The 23,807-nt window shown below is 36.2% G+C and overlaps 1 protein-coding gene across 1 annotated transcript in view; it reads right to left on the minus strand.

Annotated features, from left to right (window-relative positions):
- The window catches only part of LOC149081681 (cell adhesion molecule Dscam1-like), a 226,242-nt gene that overhangs the window by 64,355 nt on the left and 138,080 nt on the right, over positions 1-23,807 (minus strand). The window contains exons 12-16 of the mRNA XM_089237083.1: positions 22,247-22,372; positions 21,915-22,094; positions 16,718-16,865; positions 1,753-1,907; positions 1,474-1,605 (exon numbers count right to left, since the gene is read on the minus strand). Coding sequence (XP_089093209.1) covers positions 1,474-1,605; positions 1,753-1,907; positions 16,718-16,865; positions 21,915-22,094; positions 22,247-22,372 — 741 coding nt within the window. The remainder of the gene's footprint in view (positions 1-1,473; positions 1,606-1,752; positions 1,908-16,717; positions 16,866-21,914; positions 22,095-22,246; positions 22,373-23,807) is intronic.

Genomic DNA, 23,807 nt, shown 5'->3' on the forward strand with positions numbered 1-23,807 from the left:
CTATTAAGTCAAGCTATTATAATTAAGATGTAATGTTAAGCACATAGAAATTCCGATTCGGATTTTTGCAAAAGAAATGATTGCGAATGTCTAGTTATCCGTCCGATGAACAATTATCCAAAAACATTGAGGAACAACATGACGGATGCATCCGATCTATTTTTTTATTGTCAACTCATCACGTTTAGTGTCGTGCATATGGCTTACTAGATCAATTTCTTCCGAGAGAAAGGGAATAAAATCTTTGCACTAACCTGAAATCTTCCACTACTTACCCGTACATGAACATCGTACATATTCTCCACCGGAATTTCTGACGAATTGGCACATGCCAGAATGCGTGTTCTGAATGCGTTTGTTCTGTTCGTACGAAGGGAGCGAATCACCGAGGATGTGTGTAGTGAAAAGTGGCGGGCGAACGCCCACCTACCCCCACCACCTATGAAAATAATTCAATTTTTTGACTAAACGGCTGCCCCCCCCCCATCCCTTACATCCACCAATGTCTGAGTGTACCTGTGTAGCCCGCGTTTATGATGCCAGAGTTATGCTTGTTTCGTTGCCTTCCTGGTACTGCCATCTGCTATCTTAGAAATACAATAACCGCGATATGCGTGGTTTTTACTTTTCATGCAACACTACAGTTTTTTGTTGTTGTTTTTTTTAATTTTTTCAACTGTCCGAAAAGTAATTTGTATCACAATTTGCCTTGGTGATATTTTTTTTTTAATTTTTGCAAAAAAGTAACTTTGCGTTGTACTGCTTTATATGTGTGTTAAGGATTTCCTAATTAATATAGAATCTGAAATGATATAGTATATATTAATGCTTTGTAGAAGCACTATGTAGCTTTTAGGAGCATGATAAGAGCATTGCGTTGTTCACTGTTTTTGTACTTTTTACCTCATTATTTTATCGGGCGCTACTTGATTATAATTCAATCAGAGTTTCGTCTGAATCTTAATTAATTGTGTTCGTCTCAAGCGCGAGGATCATCCAGGCGAATTAAAAATTCATCTGAATGATTGTACGTAAGCTAAAAAATTTCAGAATTGGTATTTTCGGAGTGTTGAGCCTCTCTAATAAAATGTTTTTAAATAAAATATAACAATGCGATAAGAAAACTGTCTGTAGTTAGATTGAAGAACAAAACTTTCAATGAGAAAAACGTAGAGAAGATCTACATCTAGTAGCGGATTGTAAACAGTTGTTGTTGCTGATTATGATTAATGTTGGTGAATAACAATTAAGCGTTAAGGCAGAAGGTATTCCCAAACGTTTCCCATGCACCCCCCTTCTATAATACTGTAATCAATGGTCCCCAGAGCAATTTAGCAAATAATCTTTTCGAATAACCTGTGTCGGGTCGCAGCTCCACACGAAGCCTCTGACAAAGGTGGTAAGCACACTGTGTGAAAACCCCCTGCCTTACGCGATAACAATTTGTTATGAACTCAAAAATAATAAAATTACCTGTATTCGTCGTGTACTGCACAATGCTTCCTTTCAAAGGACTGTTACCATCGTGGGTATTGCGCCATGTCAAAACGACTGAACGACTGGTTATATCTTCTATTATTAAGTTTATTGGAGGATCAGGTTTTCCTGTAAAGAGAAAAAAATATGGACGCACACACAAAAACAACATTTCATAAAAGCTGGGTAAGAATGTTGATTATTTTTGCCGTCAAGTAATTGGTTCATAAATACAGAGAAATGAATGACATGCACATGTACGAAATAAACGTATACCTTGAACTATGAGCTGCCTTTGGGCGATGTCACTCCCAATGTCACTCGTCGCTAAGCAAGTGAACATGGCGCTGTCTTCTGATCGAATGACATTTTTTATATGGATTTCAGACACGGTCTGCGATTTCGGATCAATGAACTGATTTGTTGAGTATCTGTAGAAGATAGTGAAAGGAATTGTACTGTAAGTTCTACTGATACATGGAAACACAACAAACAGAAAAATATAGTAGTTGAGTTTTTTTCAAACGTGTAATTATAAACGATCTGCTATTATAAGATTACGAAAAATATGTATAATAGCACGGGAAATGTATAGACAATGATTTACTAACCATCAGAAAAAATGATTATAATTTCAAACCACACAATGCTTTAACAAAAACAACTCACGTATAAAAAAAACACAAGTTTTTTTGTTAAAATTACCGAATATTATCGTCAAGTATCCTATAGCAGAACTTCGCAGTTTTAAGAATAGAAAAAAAATAATATATAAAAATTTTAAACAAATGAATGTGGAATAAAAATATATATGTAAGAGAAAAAATAATAGAAATAAATAACTTAAGAATATGGAAATAAATGAAATGAAATATATCTTGATGGAAACAAGATAAAATGAAGAAAAATAAATAAAATTGCACGAATAATGAAAAAAAGAACTGGCTGGGTGATGGATAAATCAAATGATGTGAATAATGCACACCAGTAAATAATCTCAATGGAAAAAATACAGTAATTAAATTCCATCCAAATTATGTGCAGTTTCTAAAAATTGAGTTTGTCAAGAACTTGCCAACAAAAACCATGTCCCTAAAAGATGGTAATTTTTTAACATCAATATCTTGATGATGTCTTTTAATATATATACATTTAAAAATAATTATTATGTTTTTTTGTTCATTCTGCAAGAACAAACGAAGAATATTCTTGGGCGATTATCCAAGGGTCATCCGTCACTCTCAACGACTAGCCAAAGTTCGACATGAAAAGGTTGATCCTGAGTGAAGATAACTCATCGTTATTTTCAAAGTTGTTTTTGAAAGACAGCTAAAATGTCCGAAATTAGAGAAGATAAATTGGGCTGCTTATTGGTTCTCGACCGAGTGACGTCAAAAAAATGTCATCGAAGTCATGATTACCATAGGCGTGGTGCAGTGTGCGCTGGTACGGGTGCCACGCACTCGGTAACAGGAGAGAAGCTATACCAATCCCCGACAAGAACGTGGTTTGCCGTTTTTCAACAAAACTATCGTAATGAGACTAGTAGATTGATATGTTCGTAGAACCAAACTTCTAACTACAACTGTGGACATCAACGTACACGGTGAAGTGATTCTCACCGACCGAGATGATGGTGCTTCCCCGGGCCAGTGAAAACCGAACCTTTCTTGGCACCGACTTTCTTAGAGACGCTGGAATCGTCCTTAATGTTCAGAAAGGAAAGTGGTACTTCTCTGAAGCTCCGTCCATGTTGAAGATCCGTTGTGTTCTGAAAAACAACATTCGTAGTGTCTCAGACAAAATGAAAGCCCATCTAGAAGAAATGCTCTCCTGGCACTACCTGCTGATTCACCCCTGTATTGACTTCAGACTGATAATCGTACACACCTTACCCCTCAGCAACGAGAACTTTATTTATTCCCGTTCTCGGAAAAGTTCAAGAGATGCTTCAAGCTGGGGGGGGGGGGGGACAAGACACCTTTCTTCAAGCACCAGATCAGCATGAGTGGTGGTGGCAGAGAAAAACACCGTAGAGGTTGCGATGGAGAAGAATATGAAAAGTTCCACACATCGGATTTTTGCTCGACCTTGCGAGGAAGGAATGGTGCTATAAATGTCGACGTGGATATTTTACCCGAATACATTTGGATCCGATAATGTGTTACAGTGTAGAGAATCCTGGCCATATTTCCCAGGACTGTCGAAGCAGCAAAGGCAATAAGTTGTCCTGCTCCTGCTTGATTCGTAAAGGAGTCAAGCGCTGTGAGCTGTTTAACCTTGTTGTAGTTAAGATTCCTTGAGAAGAATTCAATGACTCTCCGGGAGTTCCGGCTTGGGAATGATGTTTTAAATAAGGTCATGGAAAACGTTGAATTTATCCAGGAAACTGTAGATTACGCAAAACGGAGAGAATGGAGACTAGTCTTGAACCCAGTAATGAAGCACCGACTCCTATGTGAGTTGACTCAATTATGAGATGCTGAGACCACGACATGGTTACTCATACATCAACAAAGCGTTCACTCAGAGTGCATTTGAACTCTAGTGGAATTCCCGAGAACCGGTGTGACTGAAGGACTGAATCAATCTGAGCGAATATTGTCGCAGTGGCCCGGAGCTTCTCGTTGTGTCCGGCACAAACTACTGCCAAAGGAAAGATGGCTCTGACTGGCTTCTTGCCAGGACGTCGTCGGAGCCAGAGGGGGAGATTGTGACAAATCTATTTTATTTAAGTATTGAAATTTTTACTAACTGCCTGCGTTCTTATACCATAGCTGTTTTGTTTATCAGTTATGCAGGAAGGTGAGAAATAAACTGCCTTCGGCAGTTTGTGTTTTGTGAGGAGCGCAGTAAAATGAAGACGTTTCATCGAGTTTCTCTGGTTATTTTGAGAAATTGTTGGAGATCTCACCAACGTACATTGACTAAAATTTCTCCGCCACCGAGAAGGAAAGGACATACGGCAAAATTTTAGAGTCTCTATCCCCGTGATTAAAAAAAATGAAATGCTTTAATGATAGAAAAAAATACACTTTTAAAATATTTGAAACCGACGTTCTCAAATTCAAAACATTGGCCATTAGTGTAAGTAATGAATAATATTTTTGACTTCCTTTTGGAAGATGCCAGTTTTATCCATGAATATTGAAGAGTGGAAGCGAAATTTAGTTTTACTACAGTTTTATTCTCCATATATTCGCAAAACAACAATATTTTCAAACATTTTTAAATAATAATTTTCGAAAAGCGTACGAAACCGTCTTCAAAAAACAAAAGAATTCAAATTAGTCTCCCAACTATTTTAATTTTTTTCTTAGAAAAAGTTTGTTCAATCATTATAAAATGTTACATGATAACATATAGGAAAAACAAATTCATCAAGAGATCACCTTGGACCTGTACTGATGAACACATAGTTATTTTAGTGAATAATTAACAATGCAATTTCAAAACTTTCCGAATTTTCTTCATATAAAAATTTCGAAATTCCAAGGACCGATGGAAACTTTCAAACGATTGCATCTTACATTACATCATTCTTTTTTCTTATATTTCTGAAATTAAATATTACAATGCGATTTTTCTTCTTCTTTGATATCACGAAAAGAAAGGTTTTTTTTTTTTCAAAATATTTTTACATAAATATAGTTTCAAAGGAAAATCAAAGAACAAATTTCATTCAAAGCACGTAATCTTCATTCCAAGTTTCATTCATTTTTTTTTGGTTCCACCAAAATTTTCCAAAGGAAAAAAACCTCTTCAATACCGAGTAGCCTTTTCTTAGTTTTTATCCAAAAGGTTTTTGTCTCCACAAAAGAATAAGACACGTTCTTGAATATACTACCCCAAAAATAAGAAGAAAAAAAAAAATATATATATCTTAGTTTTGTATTTTTAATACCATTCCGTAAAAAAAAAAAGGAAAACTTTATTTTCCTTTTCTATTGTATAACTATTTCTTGTACTTTGGCCTGGATGTACGACATGGACATAGTATCTTCTGACTAAAAACATGGAATAGCATAGTCCTACTCTAGTTCCCAATTACTGTGTTCCAAGTATGTTTCCTCCACACAAAAAAAATAGTGAAAGCTTTAAGATATATATATATATATATATTTTCGATACAGCAGGAGTTTCAGATTTCATTTCTTTTCTTGTCTGTCTCACTTCGGTGTATATATATATGTTTGTTTTTTTTTGCTTTCTTATATTGCTTTTTACAACGACTTTACTCTTTCGCCATCGTCGGAAGAAATCCCGGAAAAGATCCAACTATTGAAATTCCACAATGTCTTTGAAGCACGTATTGAAGCATCAGCAACTTCTAACTTCAACCAAGAAAAGATATATATATCTGTAGGTAGAAAGAAGTGTAGAAGCAGTGAAGTAAAGCAGAAAAGGGCTGTGTTTGTTATAGGATCGAGGTTGGATACACATACGGACGAGATATTCGACTACTTGAAGTGAGGAAAAAGGGGTTTTTACTCTTCGAGTTAGCTCTGGTTTGCTCTTATTCTCTCCTATGTTTATTTTTTATTCTGTCCCCCCCCCCACTTGTTTGTTTGGTTTCATCAAGCTAGTGTTTGTAAGCCTTTCTCGAGTTGAGAAAATAAAAGGTGAAACAAATCCTGATAATCTGTGGATTCGCTTTCAAGAAAACAGATTTAGGCTGGAAATGCAGAGATGTTTATTTTCCCTTCGAGATCTAGAGAGAAAATGCCGTCGTTTATAAAATCTCTCGTATTTAGTTTTCAAAGGAGTGGAAAAGTCAGCCTTGTATAATTCCTGGTGAAAAAAAGAAAGGAAACAATCTATGTAGGAATGCGATGTATATGTTACGGTGATGAATGCGATTATTATACATAATTACCGTTTATTACGCATAATCACCGAGTATTTTGGTAAGTTTGATGTATTTCTCTAAATTTATCATTTTTTACCGGAGATTATACATAGTACCTAAGTTTCATTGGTAAATTTAGTAAGTGCTGAAAAATAATCACTCTCAACGGTCATTATGCATAATACCGAAGCATCGTGTCGTTGTTAAACATGATAAATCGTACTACACATGATAGTCCATACATACATTGCATTATTTTATTGGGGTACTGTCGTAAAACTTGTTATCACTAAGGCGTTTAGGACAAGTCATATTTTGAAGCATTTTTGAGCGATCGGTCATATTTCAGGAATTTCCTAGCAATAGATAATTTTTTTGATAATTTTGTCGCCGAAAATATTACTCTGCGGGTATTTTCTTCAGATATCTTGTAGAATGCAGTTACAATGAAAAAATTCCGAGCATTTTTTTAGAAGAAAACAACGACATCACTTTTGCATTCCTAGTAGACACTTTTTTTGTTCTCGGAGGATATTTTCGCCGTGTATCTGAATAGCAAGCAAGCACTTGCGAAAGATATCATTAATTCGGACAGATGAAATCTTCACGTTCAATGCGTTTTCAATCACACCTAAACACAGGGATTTTTGTCTGGAAAGGCAGACTTGGTTTTGCCCCCGCTCCCCGTCATATATATATATATATATATAGCTCAATAATATATATATATATATTTTTTGCATTATGTGGATTAGAAGTAACAATGAATTTCTAAATTTTTTTCCCACCTAAAATTGACACTAATTCAAGTTTGGTAGTTGCCCCCCAATTCTAGCGCAGCCCAAATTTAAGTGTTCATTGTGAAAAAATGTTCTGAACATTTTTCCAGGACTTTTAGGAGAATATTTTCAGCACCGATGATGACCGCTGTGAATTGTCCAACGATGGTAGGTCGGATACGTGCTCGGTTAAAAATAAGGATAAATGGTACCAATGTACATAGAAAGATCAATGTATTTTATATCTTTAAATATGTAAAAAATTCCATCACGAAATGTGATTTAATGTGCAGCAACACTGCAATTCCGTTTGAGAAACGATCAACGAGGTTGCATAAACTAGAGTCTACTACTACTACTAAACCAGACATGCACCTCGTCCATATTCCTCTGCAGATTGTGAACCTTTTGTGAAGTATGTTTCTGTGTAATGCTTGCCAGTGCTGCCATCTGCAATCAATTTTTTTTTGTATATTATGACTTTCTCTTCAACTCACAGTGCGTGAAGTGCAATGAATGAATAATTATACCGTTGTAGGCCTGTTGCTCTCTGCGGCGAGACATAAACTAGAGTCTGCTTTACGAAAAGACTTTTCCCATTTTGTTGCTCCATATGATCATTTTTGCTGAATTTCCAAAAAAAAAAAACAACTTTACAAAATGTGTATATATACTTTGTGTGGGTATATATATATGTATACATATTATATGCATGCCATATAATGCAGTGCGATTATAGAAAGTACTGAAAAACAGTTAGTGTTTATAACGTAGGCGGGATTTTCATTTGTCATTTGAAACAGATGAGAGAATTTTAATTAAAATAATGATTTTAATTAGAATTGATGAATTTTTGTTGATATTTTTGACTTAATGAGGTAAGAAGTAATACCCAAAAAAAGAAGAGATGAAATATTAGAAAATTATAAGGTAATATTTTCGTATTTTTAATGCAGCATACTTTCAAGACTTATAGATCATAAAATCCGAGCCCTAGCGAAACTAGGGCAACTATAGGAACACTATTGCTAGGAACACACTTCGACTATATTATACCCATTGATTTGGAATTTTCTTCACATTTATCAAATTCACCGATTACACTAGCATATTATGCGTAATCACAGATAAAGGCGATACATTTCAAGTATTCATAAGATTTACCAACAATATTTGGTTATTATGCATAATTGCCGCTAAAAGTGATACTGTTTTAGGTAATTGTCAATTTCACAAACGATGCTTGGGTAGGAATACTATGCATAATATCCGGTGAAAATGATAATTCGTTTTAGTATTTAAAAAAATTACCAATGATGCTTGGGGCAATGTGCATATTCACCAACTTACCAAGACAATTAGGAAAAATGCATAATAATCTGTAATTATATGTATAATAACCGAATTACCGCATTTACCGCAACATATACATTTTTCCTACGTGCTGATGAACATTATCTGAGATTCTACAGATTATTTTCATACTTGGAGTTTCATCTAATCTCTAGCGGGATTCATAATGTAAATTTTTTAAGACCGTTTTTCACAGATATAAATAGCCTTTTATCAGAGAATATTCTTTGCGTGGCAAAATGACGTAGACATTTTATGAACAAACCAATATACCGATCACGATTGTCAGCAATCAAATAAGAAATCTATAATTCTGGGTTTGCTACTTAGATACGCGATAGATGGGTGGGGTGAATAACAGGGGTTTCTATCCATCCTCCCTCCAAGAAAGAAATTGCAGAAATTAATAAAGGTTTTGTTTGTTTTTTAATTAAAGAAAATACCTATGTTGATTAATTCTTGGAAATCTTTCTTATGCAATTGAGACCTTTTCCGAAGTATGCATGCATTACACAATAAAAAGAACCTTCTATTTTTGGAAGTAATTTGAAATTGAAGGACTCGTTCCCAATAGCACGATGACATTCTACGCATAAAAAAATAGAGTGTTTCCCTCATTTCTTTTGTAAGGAACATGCTGAATATGATTGGTGAAAATTTGTTAATATGAATGAAATGTACGGTAGGTCTGAACCTCTAAAATTGAAATCTACATTTTCTATTAATATAATAACATAGGTGTAAAGTAGAATCTTGAACAGCTGTTCAAAAAGGACAAAACAGAGAGAAACAATTAAATTATTGATTTCAATCCTGAAATCTCATTTTAAAATTATAATTACATAAAATATTGAAATATAACATTCTTGCAATAATATCTTTATGGGGAACGCATAAATTTTTGTTGAATAGACTAATGTATGATAAATATTGCAAGATAACGTGATATATATCAGATATGTTTTACTTTGATTTAAAATGCCAATTCTGCCATTATATTGATAAATTAAATAACTATTGAACGTTATAAGAAATTATATTTTTATTAGTCTTTCGTTTTTCGCATTTTCATTAATCATTAAGTTTTGCTACTGATTTTAATTCAGGTATGTGAATAATCAAGTGAGATCCACGAAGTATTGACGATTTCATCCCATTACGCAAGAAAATTTAAATATCTCTCGCAAACTTATCACATATTTACATCGATATTGAGAGTATTATCCTCCGACTAGGTAGATAGTAATACCGTGTAAAACTTGGTATATGTTGGTAATGTTATTCATTAAGGTAAAAAGATTTTGCCCACCAATATCGAATCGACTTCTATAGATTAAAAGATTATAGTTCTATTTTCCGTGGGAAACGTTTCAATTTTCTTGTAACGCTTTAATTCAATGAAATCCAATTAAACGAGAGAAATGTTTAAACTAAATTTCTGGACTTCAATGTATAAAAGCAGATTTTGCTCGGTTGCGGATACGTACGAGCAATGAGAAAAATAAATCATAATTAGATAATACCCGTCTTTGGAAATTCCATTTAATAGGATTATTCTCTTAAAACAAAGGAATTTCATTCCAGTAAAGCAATGTTTCTTCTCTGTGATTTCACGTAGTAATAAAGTCAAAGTGGTTGCGGAATTGGTTAGAAACACCGGCATTTCTACAAATAATGCTTAATTTATTGTAATATAATTTTCTTAAGTGAATAGAATATAATTTTAGGATAATTTTAAAATCACCGCGTTTCAATATTATATACGTAATTTTGTACTGAAAAAAATTATACCAGATAATAATAATAATAATACCAGATATTTCCTAGATTCGCTAATGCATTTATTTCACTATAAGAATGCAAATATAAGTTCTGAAAAATACATTTTTGTCTTTCATTCGAAGATGTTCAGACATTCGGTCATTTTTGTCATCTCCATACTGAAAAACACTAAATAGCGTTGGAATGGCACCTGTAGCACGAAAATCCCCGCAGCTAGGCAAGGAAAAAGTAAAAAGGACTTTGCCGTGCACCAGAGCATTAATGTTCGTTTCATTCGTCACACCGTGTCTTCGGCTGAGTTCCCAGCCTGATTAGTCCTCCACAAGGTCATGTGGAAAATTTGTGAAACACAATAAAATGCTTTATTTTATGCTGCTTCTCTGTCCTTATTGGTTGTCCTCACTTTTAGCCTATCTACCGCCGGTGATTTTCATGCTACAGTTGCCGTTCGAACGCTATTTAGGGTTTTTCACAATGGAGATCACATTCCAATACAAAAAACTTGGTGTTGCCATTTGATATTTTCGAAATTTTCTCACTGTAACCGTAACTGTTAGAGTGACACTGTTGTTTTCCATATCATTCTTGAGCGCATACATCAAAATACCTTATGCCAAAATTTCATTCAGTTTCTGTGAATGGTATGATAGTTAGGGGCCCATATGTCGGGATAGTTTTTTTATAATCACCCAGTATTTATTTCATTATGATAAGGATGTCCAAATCTCTGAATCGGCAAGTACACGAATTCGCCAATGTCGTAGTAAATTGATCCGGCATTGTCGAATTTTGGGCTTTGGCCAGACAGTCCGTGAAGTGGTTGCAGATCCCTCGCCGAAATCCAAAAAAATATATATGATTCGGGGTCTGGTTGGTTGGCGCATTTTTTCATTATAATTATACCCACGTTAGCTATGGCAGCCCATCATATCGTAGTCACAATGTGGTAATCATTTTTTTTCCTTCAAAATTTGACAGAACTATGTGTACAATATTATTCATATAAAAATAGTTCAATAGTTTCCCCCCTCTCAAATTTCTCGTTTTTTCCCTCGTCACATGGAGATAATCCAATAAAGCTACTATATATAGCTATATATCACACGTTGGCGATGAACAAAATTAATGCATACCGGACCGTCTTACATACGCACATCGGACTTGGGCGCGGTACCCCGGTCGATAAGATGCTCGCCTAAAGTACCAAAGGATGTTTAGAGGTGTCGCGAGTTCGATACCCGGTTCGTCCTTGTCAGAAAACTTTCCTGACACAGGGGTACAAGAAAGAAAAAAACGGCGACTTGACCGCAGCAAAAAATTGCTACCGCAGGGAGTCCCCCATCGAGGGGTTAGCGCACCAACTTCTCGACGCGTATAAAAAATAAGTATGCCGTTCGGAATGGGCAATAAATTGTAGGTCCCAGTCTAATTAGCCCTCGTGTGCAGAAAATGACCGTGGTGCGACAAAAATGATCACTGATCAAGCACTGATCAACTTTGATCAGGGGATCTCCAGCCATTTCCCGAATGGGCATGCCAAAGCTCGAATCACTTTTTGTAAGTCGGGCTTTTTCAGTAACAGATACGCATTTGATAGAGAAAAATTCGGAAATTACGATTATAAACACGGTACGTCGACAATTCTTCCCAAAAATGTTTCGATTGTCATCAAAGTTATTAAACATTGCTTTTAAATAACCCTTGGCGAGAAATGCAGCGCTAGCGCTACAATAAGTCTGCAGGGATTTCATTAAAACGTATTTCACGGGAAAAAAATCCCTGATGCAAATAAGTCGGGAAAAGCAAAACCAGGGGAAAAAAATGGTCATGTCAGTGAGCAAGCCCAAGCGTCAAAAACACGTAATAAATCTTGTTGTTTTTTTTTCAACCTTAGGTACCAACAAAATAAGGAAATTGTTTCAAACAAGAAATTCCTGGGAGTTCCTCCAGGAACTTCTTGGAGAAACGCCATAAAAATGAAACAAAATTCTTCGAAAAAGTTGTCGCTATATCCGAAATTGTTGCGTTTTTGTCGACTCCTTACGCAAGTTCCGTAACCTTATACTCTATGGTAATAAGCTGGGACCACCAGGTATTCACATCATAGACAGGGAGTCGCTACAATCAAGACCGTTACTACCAACTTTACCATACATCTAATATAAATTGTGGCACATGCAAATGATGAACATTTAGGCCATACTGAGATAATTTAGTAAGTAACACATATGTTACTGCCAAACCCATATTGACCCGTTCAATGTCTGAATTCGGACATTCACCGGTCAGTTCACGAAGTGGATGGTGATACCTGGTCAAAGTCCGGTAGCAAAAGTCATGATTCGGGATTATCGTCAAGTTGGCGTATTGTTTCGTGATAATTGTGTCCACGGTGGTTATGACAACCCATCAGACCCCAGTCACGATGCGGTAATAATTTTTTCTCCAAAATCAGGCAGAAAAAGCTACCTTTTTATATAATTATTTTTATAGTTTCTTCTCTCAAATTTTTATTTATTTTTTCTCTCGTCACTTGGAGCTATCCAATACAGCTGCTATGTACAGACATGTACCACACGTTGGCGATTGAAAAAAATGATTTGGCTTCCACCGCGCTGTCTTACACAGAATGCAGTGTGAGAACAGAATTACACAGAATGCACATCGAGCTTTGGAGAGGAATCTCCGGCATTTTCATAAAATGGCCGGCCAAAGTCCGAATCATTTCTGAATTCGGACCTTTTCCAAACCAAGGGCTTCTTTCGGCAATAACATAGGGTGTGCTAGCACGTACAGGGTGTCCTGTAAGTACTACCACGGCCTTTATGTCGTCAACCGTGCATCGTAGAGGTATGACTCCAGTTTAGAAAATGCTCAACAGACGTTCAAAAATTACCCTATACCAGTTTTGAGAGGGGAAGATACAGGGTGTCACAAATAAAAAAATTAAAAAAACACACCAGTTTCTCAAGCAACTCTAAACCCCCAATTATTTTTTTAACTCCCCGTGAAGAGCAACGCACCTACAACGGTATACTTACTCAATCATTACAGACTTCACTCTCTTCACTTTTGAAATCTAGATGACATCACTAAAAAATTACAGACGCACATTTATACACGCACTTAGACTGTTAAGTACAACAGTCTAAATACACCAGTCTACCACACTCACACTTCCGGTACAACTCATTCGGTAGTAAATTGTCCATGGCGATAGACCTGAGACCACACGAGTTGTGTTCGGTTCGAAAGAGTGTCGCAAAATAAAAGTAAAGATCTGGATTTTTATACGGTTTCATGTGCTCTAACTTCCAATTAGAAAGTTTATGCCCTAACTCTCCCGATGGAAATAAAATAGATTTTCATGTATCCAAGTGCAACATGCATGGATATGTTCGAATTCAACAAACGAGGGAAAATTTATAAAAAGAACAGCGTGTTGAATGCGAAAAACCGTTTCACCCGCGTTTAACGCTATTCTTTCCCCAAATTCTAATATCTCTGTGAATATTGTACTTACAGGGTAATTTTTGAACGCCTTTTGAGCATTTTTTAAATTGCAGTCGAGTGGTTGGTGAGCTGGCCTCTCACTGTGCAGGTCCGGGTTGTACACAAACACTAACAAATTCCTTGGACGGATCATGCCAATTGCGTGGAAAGGAATGAGGATAACGTTTAAAAAATAATAATTTAGTAATTGAAATAACTATTGTGTTGTGTGTTGTTGATAAATTAGTATCTATTAATGTTCGAAACTACTAAAAAAAGAAATAATTAAAAAAAATAAGATAGTGACCACTCTTATCGCTTTCCAATGGCGATTTCGTTTACACCGTTTGTTTTAGAGACGCCCTTCAATTGGGAAAAAAGTTTCAATTGATGCCGTCCATCATCTTGAATGCCGTTCAAATGAAAAAAAAAAAAATATATATATATATATTATTAAAAGATACAAAAACTAAATTTTTATATGGTCCTCTCCGTTTTCTAACCTCCAATTAGAAATTTGTTGGCCTGTCTCTCCTGATGCAAAAAAAATCCACGTTTCTAAGTGCAATATTCACTGAGATATCTGAATGCAAAAAATCAGAGGAAAAAGGGAAAGGACATCACAAATAAAGGAAAGGTGCATTGCCAGTTTGTACTGTTCTTTCCCCCTTTTTCTCATTTTTGAAGTCAAATATCTCATTTGGATATTAGAACTTAGAATTTTTTGTTCCGAGAGATTTTGTTTCCCTTTGAGACACAGAGAAACAACTTTCTAATTGGAAGATACAGTACTGAAGCTGGTATAACAATTTAAATTTTGTAACTTCTTTATTAAACATGTATTTTTCCATTTTAATGGCATTCCATTTTAAGACGGGCGACATCATTTGAAACATTTTTTCTAATTGAAAGTTGTTTCTAAAACAAACGGTTCAGGAAATAGCCATAAGACAACATTAATAGTGCACAATCTGTATATTTTTTAAACTATAAGTTTCTCGATCTATAAAGTTAATAGGAATATTTAATGTCCAACAGTAATCGGCCAGCGTGTTTGGGCTCCACTTGCCTTGATAATGTGATTACATGATGGAGATGTTCTGGTGGAATCACTCAACGTGCTCGTCGCTGACATCACCTAGGTTTTCTAGGAAAAAATCCAAATGTGAATGAAGAAAATGTACCTTCAGTGACATATTGCAACCAAGAGCGTTATAATTCTGAAATAATTCCTCCACAAGGTCCTTATATTTGTCCGTCTTGTTATTTCCAAGAAAGTTCTGGACTACGTTCTTGAATGACTCCCATGTTGGTGTTTCTTGCTCATTTAGGGTGGCATCGAACTCAGCATCGTTCATTAATTCTCGAATTTGAGGGCAACGAATATGCTTTCCTTGATTTTAGCGTCACTGACCCGTGGAAATTTGTTTTGTAGAAAGCTAAAACCGTCGCCGTTTCAGTTCATTCCCTTAACAGAATTGTTCATCAATCAAAGTTTAATGTGTAGTGGTGGCAGGTAGACTTTCTGAGAATCCACCAGGGGCTGACTGATGACATTTTTGGTTCCCGGAACGAGCTGTCTTCTTGGTGGCCATTGTTTTTTTCTAGATAATGGTTTTGTCTATCTCTGCTGTCCCACAAGCACAAGAAACAGTAAAATTTGGTATATCCTAGTTGAAGGCCGAGTACAGGGGCAATGACTTTCAAATCTCCGCAAAAGCGCCAGACATGTCTTTCATACTGAACCATCCGTAATAATGTTTTCATATGTCTCCTTCATGTGGGCCCCGTAAGCGATGCGAATGGAGGGGTTTTCGTTACCATTGTGCAAAAGTACTGCTTTCAAGCTGGTTTTAGAGGAATCTATGAATAACCTCCACTCTAGGGGATTATAATGATGCCCCAATGCAACGTACAGAACATCGACATCATTGCAATAGACTGAGTCGTCTTCCTTCAAAAAAAGTGCTCAAATTGCTTAGGTCGAGGAGCAAAGCTTGGACAGTTTGGTCAGGAATTCCCTAGAAAGGGTGAAAGGGACTCGTTCCCTTTCACCCTTGGACAAATTCCCTTGTCCCCATGGCTAGCACATGATCAGAGGTATCTCAAAAGAATTTGATGTACTATTCCATAATATTTAGTCAGGTGAGGCAAGTTTTAATATTCATAATACCCATTATTAGGATAAAAATGTTGATCTTCTAAGTATTAAGGCTGGTTAAACATATCCGCAACAATGGAAAATGCAATTGCGGAAAACTGGTGCCTGATGGACGATTTCTGATGACGGATTCAGAATCAGCGTCGAAAAATACGTAAGAAACAGTACTCAGCTTCCAAGAAACAAAAACCTTGTTTATCATTGTAATCTGTATTGAGTAAAAATAATGATGTGTTTTCGATATGCCGAATTTCTCAGGCTCAGGGCACCAAAGTATTAGCTTGATTAAGCGAACCAATTTCTAACTTCGTTAAGTAATGGGCAAATAATTTTTTTGAATTTAGCAAAAGGTGAAACGTAGAATTCGACCTGATAATATATATGTGCACATTTTTTCTTTTTTTTTTCTAACTGAATTCCTGCCCCTGACAACCTTAACGTTAATTCATTTATTTCCCAGTGTCTCATTCAGAGTTTGAAACTTTGTATAACTTTATTCCTTTTTTTTTGGGTTTCCCACTCACTCTTTTCCTTGTGTTTCAGCAGAAACACGGTCTAATATTTTCACCCATATTTCATTTCCGATTCGTTGACACAAGCGAAAGTTTTGAACACGGGGGTAAGTCTCATCTTTCAAGCATTATGCAAATGACATTTCGATCGTCGCTCATTATTCCTTAGGCGAGAGAAGTTACACAAGAAACAAAAGATGGAAAGCGAGAGGAATAGCTGAGAGAGGCGAAGATAAAAAAAAAATAACGATAAACTTAATTTCTTTAAAATTGATGCAGAAAATTGGCTATTCATTCATTCTATTCCACTAACTTTTGTCTTGCTTTGCCGTCCATGATGCTATCGTTTTTCTTCCAGATCACTTCTATGGGTGGATCACCTTCCACTATGCATTGCAAGGTCACGTTGGCTTTTTCTATTGCCGTCAGGCTGTGATATGATTCGACGATTCGTGGTGGCACTGCAAGAAAAGACGACACAATTTCAAACAAAACATTTCAATTTCAATTAAAGTCTAAATGAAAGTATTCGGACACATACATGATGATGAATTTTATCAGATCAAAATTATGTTTTTTCCTATTACAGCGAAACGTCTATTTAACGATATTCTGCGGATAACGGAAAAATATCACTATAGAGAGATAATCGTTATATCGAGAGGCAATATTATCATCACGCAAGATAAACTTTATGCTGTTGTTGACATCTCTTCCAAGTCGAAATAGTTATTAACACCAGAAAATGCACTTGTGAGTATTTATTTATACGCCAAAAAAATTATGATTGACTAACGCAGCTTACCGCATTATACTTTATGTACAGTACAGAAAGTAGCAATATCGACGCAATTATTACTTGGTATTATCAAGTGGTGTTGCAAAATATCGATATTCCTTCGGAATAACGGAAATAGGTGAGGAGTTTCAAAAATACACGGGAGTGGATTTTGAATAAAACATGGAAGACTACATGTTACCTGTGACCATAGACGGAGATCGACTTGGAAGTCTGGCGTGGTGGGGGGGGGGGGGGGGCGCAACGTCATTATTGCTGAGGGGACACGATGATGATGATGATGTCAATTCATATATACATTAGATCAGTCGAAACCACCTTTGACACTGGGGGGGGGGGGCAATGTCCCCCCCCGTATCTCCGCCCATGCCCGTGGCTTCGCATGAGTGGATTAAGTAATCTGAAAATTGTTCGGCGGTGATCCCCCCCCCCCCATATGACATACGAACCCTTCATGACACCATCTTGAGAGTTGAATTTTGAGAAATCCCGTTTAGTGAATCTCTATATCACAAAATACAATGCTCACCAAATTTCATATTTATTTCTTCAGTGATTTAGGCTCTGCTATTATTGTCCTATATAACTTTTGAACACTGAACTTATGACTCGCCCTCCTCAGTGAAAAATTTCTGAATTACAAAAAACACAAAAAAAACTCTGACTAAATTTCATATTTATAGCTTCAGTGGTTTCCGCTCGGCATGATCACTCCATATTCCCCGTGTAGTGAATCATATTCGCTCCCCGGAATTAAGTAACTCAGTAACTAAGTTTTGAACCTCCACCCCGATATGTTCCTCACATGGGTCAAATTTCGGAAACTGAACTTCTACTTACCGACTTTTTATAAGAAATGAAACTATTTACTAAATTTGTTATTTATAGCTTCAGTGGTTTTGGCTGGTGATGATCACCTCATATAAACTTTGAACCCTACTTATTTGACCCTTAGGGGGATCGAATTTTGAAAATCGATGAGCACTTAATCTTAAAGAGTACTTACATCGTAAAATGAAACTACTGATCAAATTTCATATTTATAGTTTCAGCGGTTTCGGCTTGGCGATGATGAATCAGTCAGTTAGTACATGTTATTTTAAGCATGTAGAAATTGTGTAAAGATTTCCAAAATCTCTTCAAAAAATTTCGTTAAAGAGAAATTTATCGTGTTAAAGGATATCGCTGTATCGATAACAGTTTAAAATTATAATATAGGGAGGGTCAAGATAGATATGACAGAATATCGTTGGACCAAGATTTCACTGCATTGAAATAATTTCAGTTGGTTATACAGTGATTATTTTTAGGGACTGATTTTTTCACAATCGAAAAGTTAAAACATGAATCCAGACACTCCACCAGGAACTGTGAGAGCGAAATCTTTAGAAAAGTCATAATCATATATGAATTTATCCACATTGAATCAAACGAATGAAATTTACACACGCTATTATGCTCGAAACGATTTCTCAACTTGAGTGCCATACCTTGTACATCGACAAATATTTTTTTTTTCGAGTACATTACGAATATTTATGCTTATGAGTCACTAAATGGGCATCGCTGTCAATTAACTATATACATTGGTATGAATTATCGGATGTAGAGAAAAGTTTGAACAGTTATTTTGAAGTTTGTGATGAATTTCAGGGGGAAAGTAAAACATATTTCAAGCATTAAACGTGAAGGAGAAAGAATAGAAATCCCATGATAAATCAATCAAATGAAACTGCAATTCATTGTTTGAGCTTAATGTTTTCAAATATATGGGATACATTGGGGGTAGAAACGATGAAATAAATAAATATATACATATATGTATGGGAATTTCACTTAAGGGAGTCTCATACCTTTTAACATGGTGAAAAACTATGCTCTAGTAGAAAATATTATTAAAAACACCATTTTAACATTCAAAGGTTTTTTTAACAACTGGCTGATGCGAAGATGAATTTCTGGAAGGAGAGAAAATTCAATTGCCGTGCACACGTACTTTCACAAGCAGGGAGTGATGTCATCCTTTCATATTTTGGCATTCATTTATTTCTGATTTTACGCATAGCCTTGAATGTATGTAACATCCTACGCAAGTGCAGAGTTTTGCATACATTTCTGGCTCATAATATTTTTACAAAAATTTCCAACAAAAAAGCATTAAAAACATGATAAAGTAGCATGACATCAATATACTTGAAAGAAAGCTGATGCAAAGTAAAGGAAACTGTTCAGTTCATGAAAGGAAATTGGAGATTGAGATTTCATTGACTAAATCTGACCTAAATTTAAATTTGAAAATTTTCGAATTTTTTAATTTTAAAATGCACCTCATCCTAATTTTTCTGTGAAATTTCTAACAAATGGATACATGTGGAAACGGGCGTTAATGTGTTGTGAACCCGACGTGAAATTTGTTGTTAGGGAATGCTTGTTATGTGTTGCGTATTGCTGTCATCTGTTGTGCAAATTCGGATTCACACAACTCAGCAGGTTATTTTTCGCTTGCAGTGCGATGAGTGAATACTTCAGATGTTGTAGGCTTGATTGCTCTTTGTGGTGAAACTTTTTTGAATGAGCAATCGACTCATATCCACACCTTGAATTGTTCCTAACGTTGTTAATAGAAGATGAGAAGAGAAAAATCAATTTCTCTCTTCCAAGATACGAGAGAGTGGGTTGGAATGTGGCTTCCGTCCTGGAAGGTTGTCTGTTTTGAGTGTACTTTGAAATAAAGCCTTCTTCGTTAAATTCCGTAGTTTCGTGAGTAAATTGGAAACCCCTCCGATATCAAGTGTCTAGGAAATATTCCGCCACCTCACGGAAAAGAGACGCACCTCTACCCGACGGTGTTTCTATATACTCATGTGTATATATATATATATGTTACGGCCAAAGCGTGAAAAAGGCAGGCTCATGAAGTTGCCGGCCAGTTCGCAATCAGGCCAATTTCGTTGTAGATTCAATCGGCCATTGTTTGAATTCTGGCCTTTTTTCTGAGGTCACTAGCTATAGTCCGAAAGGAAAATACACGATTCGGGATCATCGCCAATTTGGCGTATTCTTTCATGATAATCAAGTCCACGCCAGCTATGGCAACCCATCATATCGCAGTCATGAGGCGGTAATCGTTTTTTGTTTTCAAAATTCGATAGGAAAAAACTAAATGTCTAAATTAGTACAGTGAAACCTGTCCAAGGCAGACACTGTATAAGACGGAAACCTGTCTCAAACGGAACAAATATATAGTCTTGTGAATAATTAATGTTTTTTAATAATAAGAAACCTCTTTAAGACGGAAACTGTCTAACGTGAAACGGAAGGCATATTTAGTCTATTTGTAGATATAAAACCTGCTAAAACTGAAAGAATTTCTGGTCAAGTTTTTCTACATAACAAGTTGTCATACGGTCTCTTCGTCTTCCCCAGGTTACATTTGCAATGCATGTGGTGTTCTTTTTCTCCCGATGAATTTCAACAGGAATGCCGTTCTAACGCTTCGAAACGTGCTTGCGCGTTTACGTTTCATGTTAGGCCGTGCATTCTTTGATAACAATTGTTTGTATTGGTGTGTACTATCACCTCTTAAAGTTTCCCCGCCTTTTATGGATTACTCATGATGTAGCCTATCATGTATCACACGTTGATGATAAACAAAAATGTATGTGGCAGATACCGGACCGTCTTGCATCAGCACATCGAACTTCAGCGAGAGATCTCCTTGCGAGTTTGGCCGGCCAAATCCCAAACAATCGCTCTTCATTTCCGCAAATCGGACTTTCAGAAACTTTCGACCAATACGCGAACTGACCGAACTTCGGACTTTGGCCGTAACATATATATATATATTACGCTGTTATTATATAAAATCAGCGATTATTTTGGTTTCCCGAAACTTTTACTGGTGATTATACATAGTTTCCAAGCGTCGTTGGTAAATTTAATAAGAACAAAATCTGATCACAACTTTTAACGACGATTATGCATAATACCCAAGCGTCGCGTCGTTGGTAAACAGGATAAATCGTACTATATGATGTACTAGACTTGATGATTTATACGTGATATTATTGTATTATTATATCGAGATCCGACTACTATTCAACACACTAGACTCGCTTGGAAGTATTTTCATATTTATCAAATTCACCAATTACATTAGGTTATTATGCATAATCACAGATGAAGGCAATAAATTCCAGGTATTTATTAAATTTGCAAACGACACTTGGTTCTTATGCTGATATGCATAATTGCCAATGAAAGTGATAAATTTATTAAACTAACCAAGACGATTGGTAAATACGCATAAGAACGGGCTACTATGTATAATAAGCGATTTATCTCTTTTAGCGTAACATATGCACAGTAGTTTAAATTAACTAATTAGTAGTACAGTAAAACCTCTCTTTTGCGGACGCCGGGAGGACAAAACAATTCCTCCGTAAAACAGGGGTGACCGTTAATGAGGGTTTGAAATAAATACTTTTATTGTGCAAAGGGAAATTATTATTCTGCGGAAAAGAGGGGATGACCGCATATGAGAGGTGTCCGTTAAGAGGGTTTCACTGTAGATGCATGGGCTATAAGAATACTTTTGAGGTCATATAGTTAAACTAATATTTTCGACTGTTTTATTACTGTAAATTTCTATTCGAGTTTCAAGAGTTGAGTTTTGTTTAGAAACAAATCTTTCCATTTAAACTTCTCATACCTCTAATTTTCAAATTGATTATTTTGCTAACTCCAGGTCCTATTCCATTCTGTGCCTGGCACAGATAAGATCCCGCATCACTTTCCTCGACATCAGTTAGTTTTAGAGTCCCGTTGTTGAATCGATGTGCTCGTGGACTGGAATGTACCCAAGTGAAATCTCCGGAACCGGTAGATGAACCTAACGTAGAATTCGTGCGAATTAATGACACATACACACACACAGAGACAGAGAGAGAATCTTTTCTAATCTAAATTAGCTTCTACGACTCGGGCTTTATTCGGAAATTTCGTAGTAACTTTTCGCCGTGATATTCGGCTACTTGTACTCACTCGAGGAAATGAGCTTTTTCCAGAGGATCGTCGGAGCTGGGAATCCGTTTGCGCTGCAGTCAATCAACACCGATCTGCCGAGGACGGCTGTGGTGTTACGAGGCTCTACAATCCAGTGAGGTGGCACTAAATAGAGAAAGTGAGCACATATAGCCGAGAACATTTCAAGGGATACCATTCTGAAAATTATCAAATGCTGTGAAAATATGATATGTTATAACGAGATGCAAAAATCGTGATACGACACCACAGATAATCCATATCAATTTTATCATTCAGGTTGTGTGTTTTTATCAATGGTAAAAATGCATTTTACAGTTATCCGTAAAAGTTTTTCTTGACCTTGAACTTTTGCTCGTATATCGGGGTGCCGTATATGAGACGTTAACAGCTCATAACCCCCCCCCCCCCCCACATCATCGCTAATTAAATGCAGTAGTGCATTGAAACCATAGTTGGTATAAGGGAATAGGGGGATAATGACAATTTAAGAGGGTCGGGGGAAAAAAATCACACCATCTCTAATATGGCGAAAAATGTATAAATGTGGCTGGAAGTACATCTTTATATATTCCAAGGGAATAACCGCCACTTCCACCGGATCATATATTGATGATAATTGATGCTAACTAATTATATATGATAATATGATGTATTATGAATAAATGACAATAAAATCACCTTACGTTGAATAAGATGCTGGAGATGCAACATGTTAATATTGATGTATTTAATGCTATATAAATATGATAATGTAGATAAGAATAATGACGGTTAATAACACAATAATACCCAAATTAAGGTTGAATGGGGAATGGAATATGTGTAAGTAAGGAAGTATTTACAATGACATATACAGTTTGCCAATTTTGACAGTGCTAGAAGGGAGAAATCAGCCATATAATACATGTCAGAAAGCCGGAACATTGGGTGCGGACTGAGAAAAAGTTTAGGCTATTTAAGTCTAAATTTTTTAGGGTATTAAGTGTCAGCGCTATTCTAATTTGGAGATATCACGAAGATGTTCATAGTTAGAGTTGTGTAGAGAATCATTGGTTTCTGGAGAGAGCAAAAATAGGACTTAGTAAGCGGAGTGACTCGTTAAGCGAAGTAAGCCATAGCTGTGTCAATTCCTGCATGAGGACAATTGGGACTTCCAAAAAGTGACCCGGCAACCGGGTGACGCACTAACGAGGTTTGACTGTATATGCAGTCAAACCTCGTTAATGAGTCACTCTTGGGGGAGCAAAAATATGACTTGATAAGCGGAGTGACTCGTTAAACGGAGTAAGCCATAGCTGTGCCAATTCCTGCCGCAGGATAATTGGGACTTCCAAAAAAGTGAACCAGGTGAAGCACTAACGAGGTTTGACTGTATATGCAGTCAAACCTCGTTAATGAGTCACTCTTGGGGGAGCAAAAATATGACTTGATAAGCGGAGTGACTCGTTAAACGGAGTAAGCCATAGCTGTGCCAATTCCTGCCGCAGGATAATTGGGACTTCCAAAAAAGTGAACCAGGTGAAGCACTAACAAGGTTTGACTGTACACCTTGACACAA

This window comes from Pholcus phalangioides, unplaced genomic scaffold, assembly GCF_987345545.1.
Source record: "Pholcus phalangioides strain wild (caught in Gottingen) unplaced genomic scaffold, Ppha-v1.0 ptg000009l_1, whole genome shotgun sequence".
Taxonomy (NCBI): Eukaryota; Metazoa; Arthropoda; class Arachnida; order Araneae; family Pholcidae; genus Pholcus; species Pholcus phalangioides.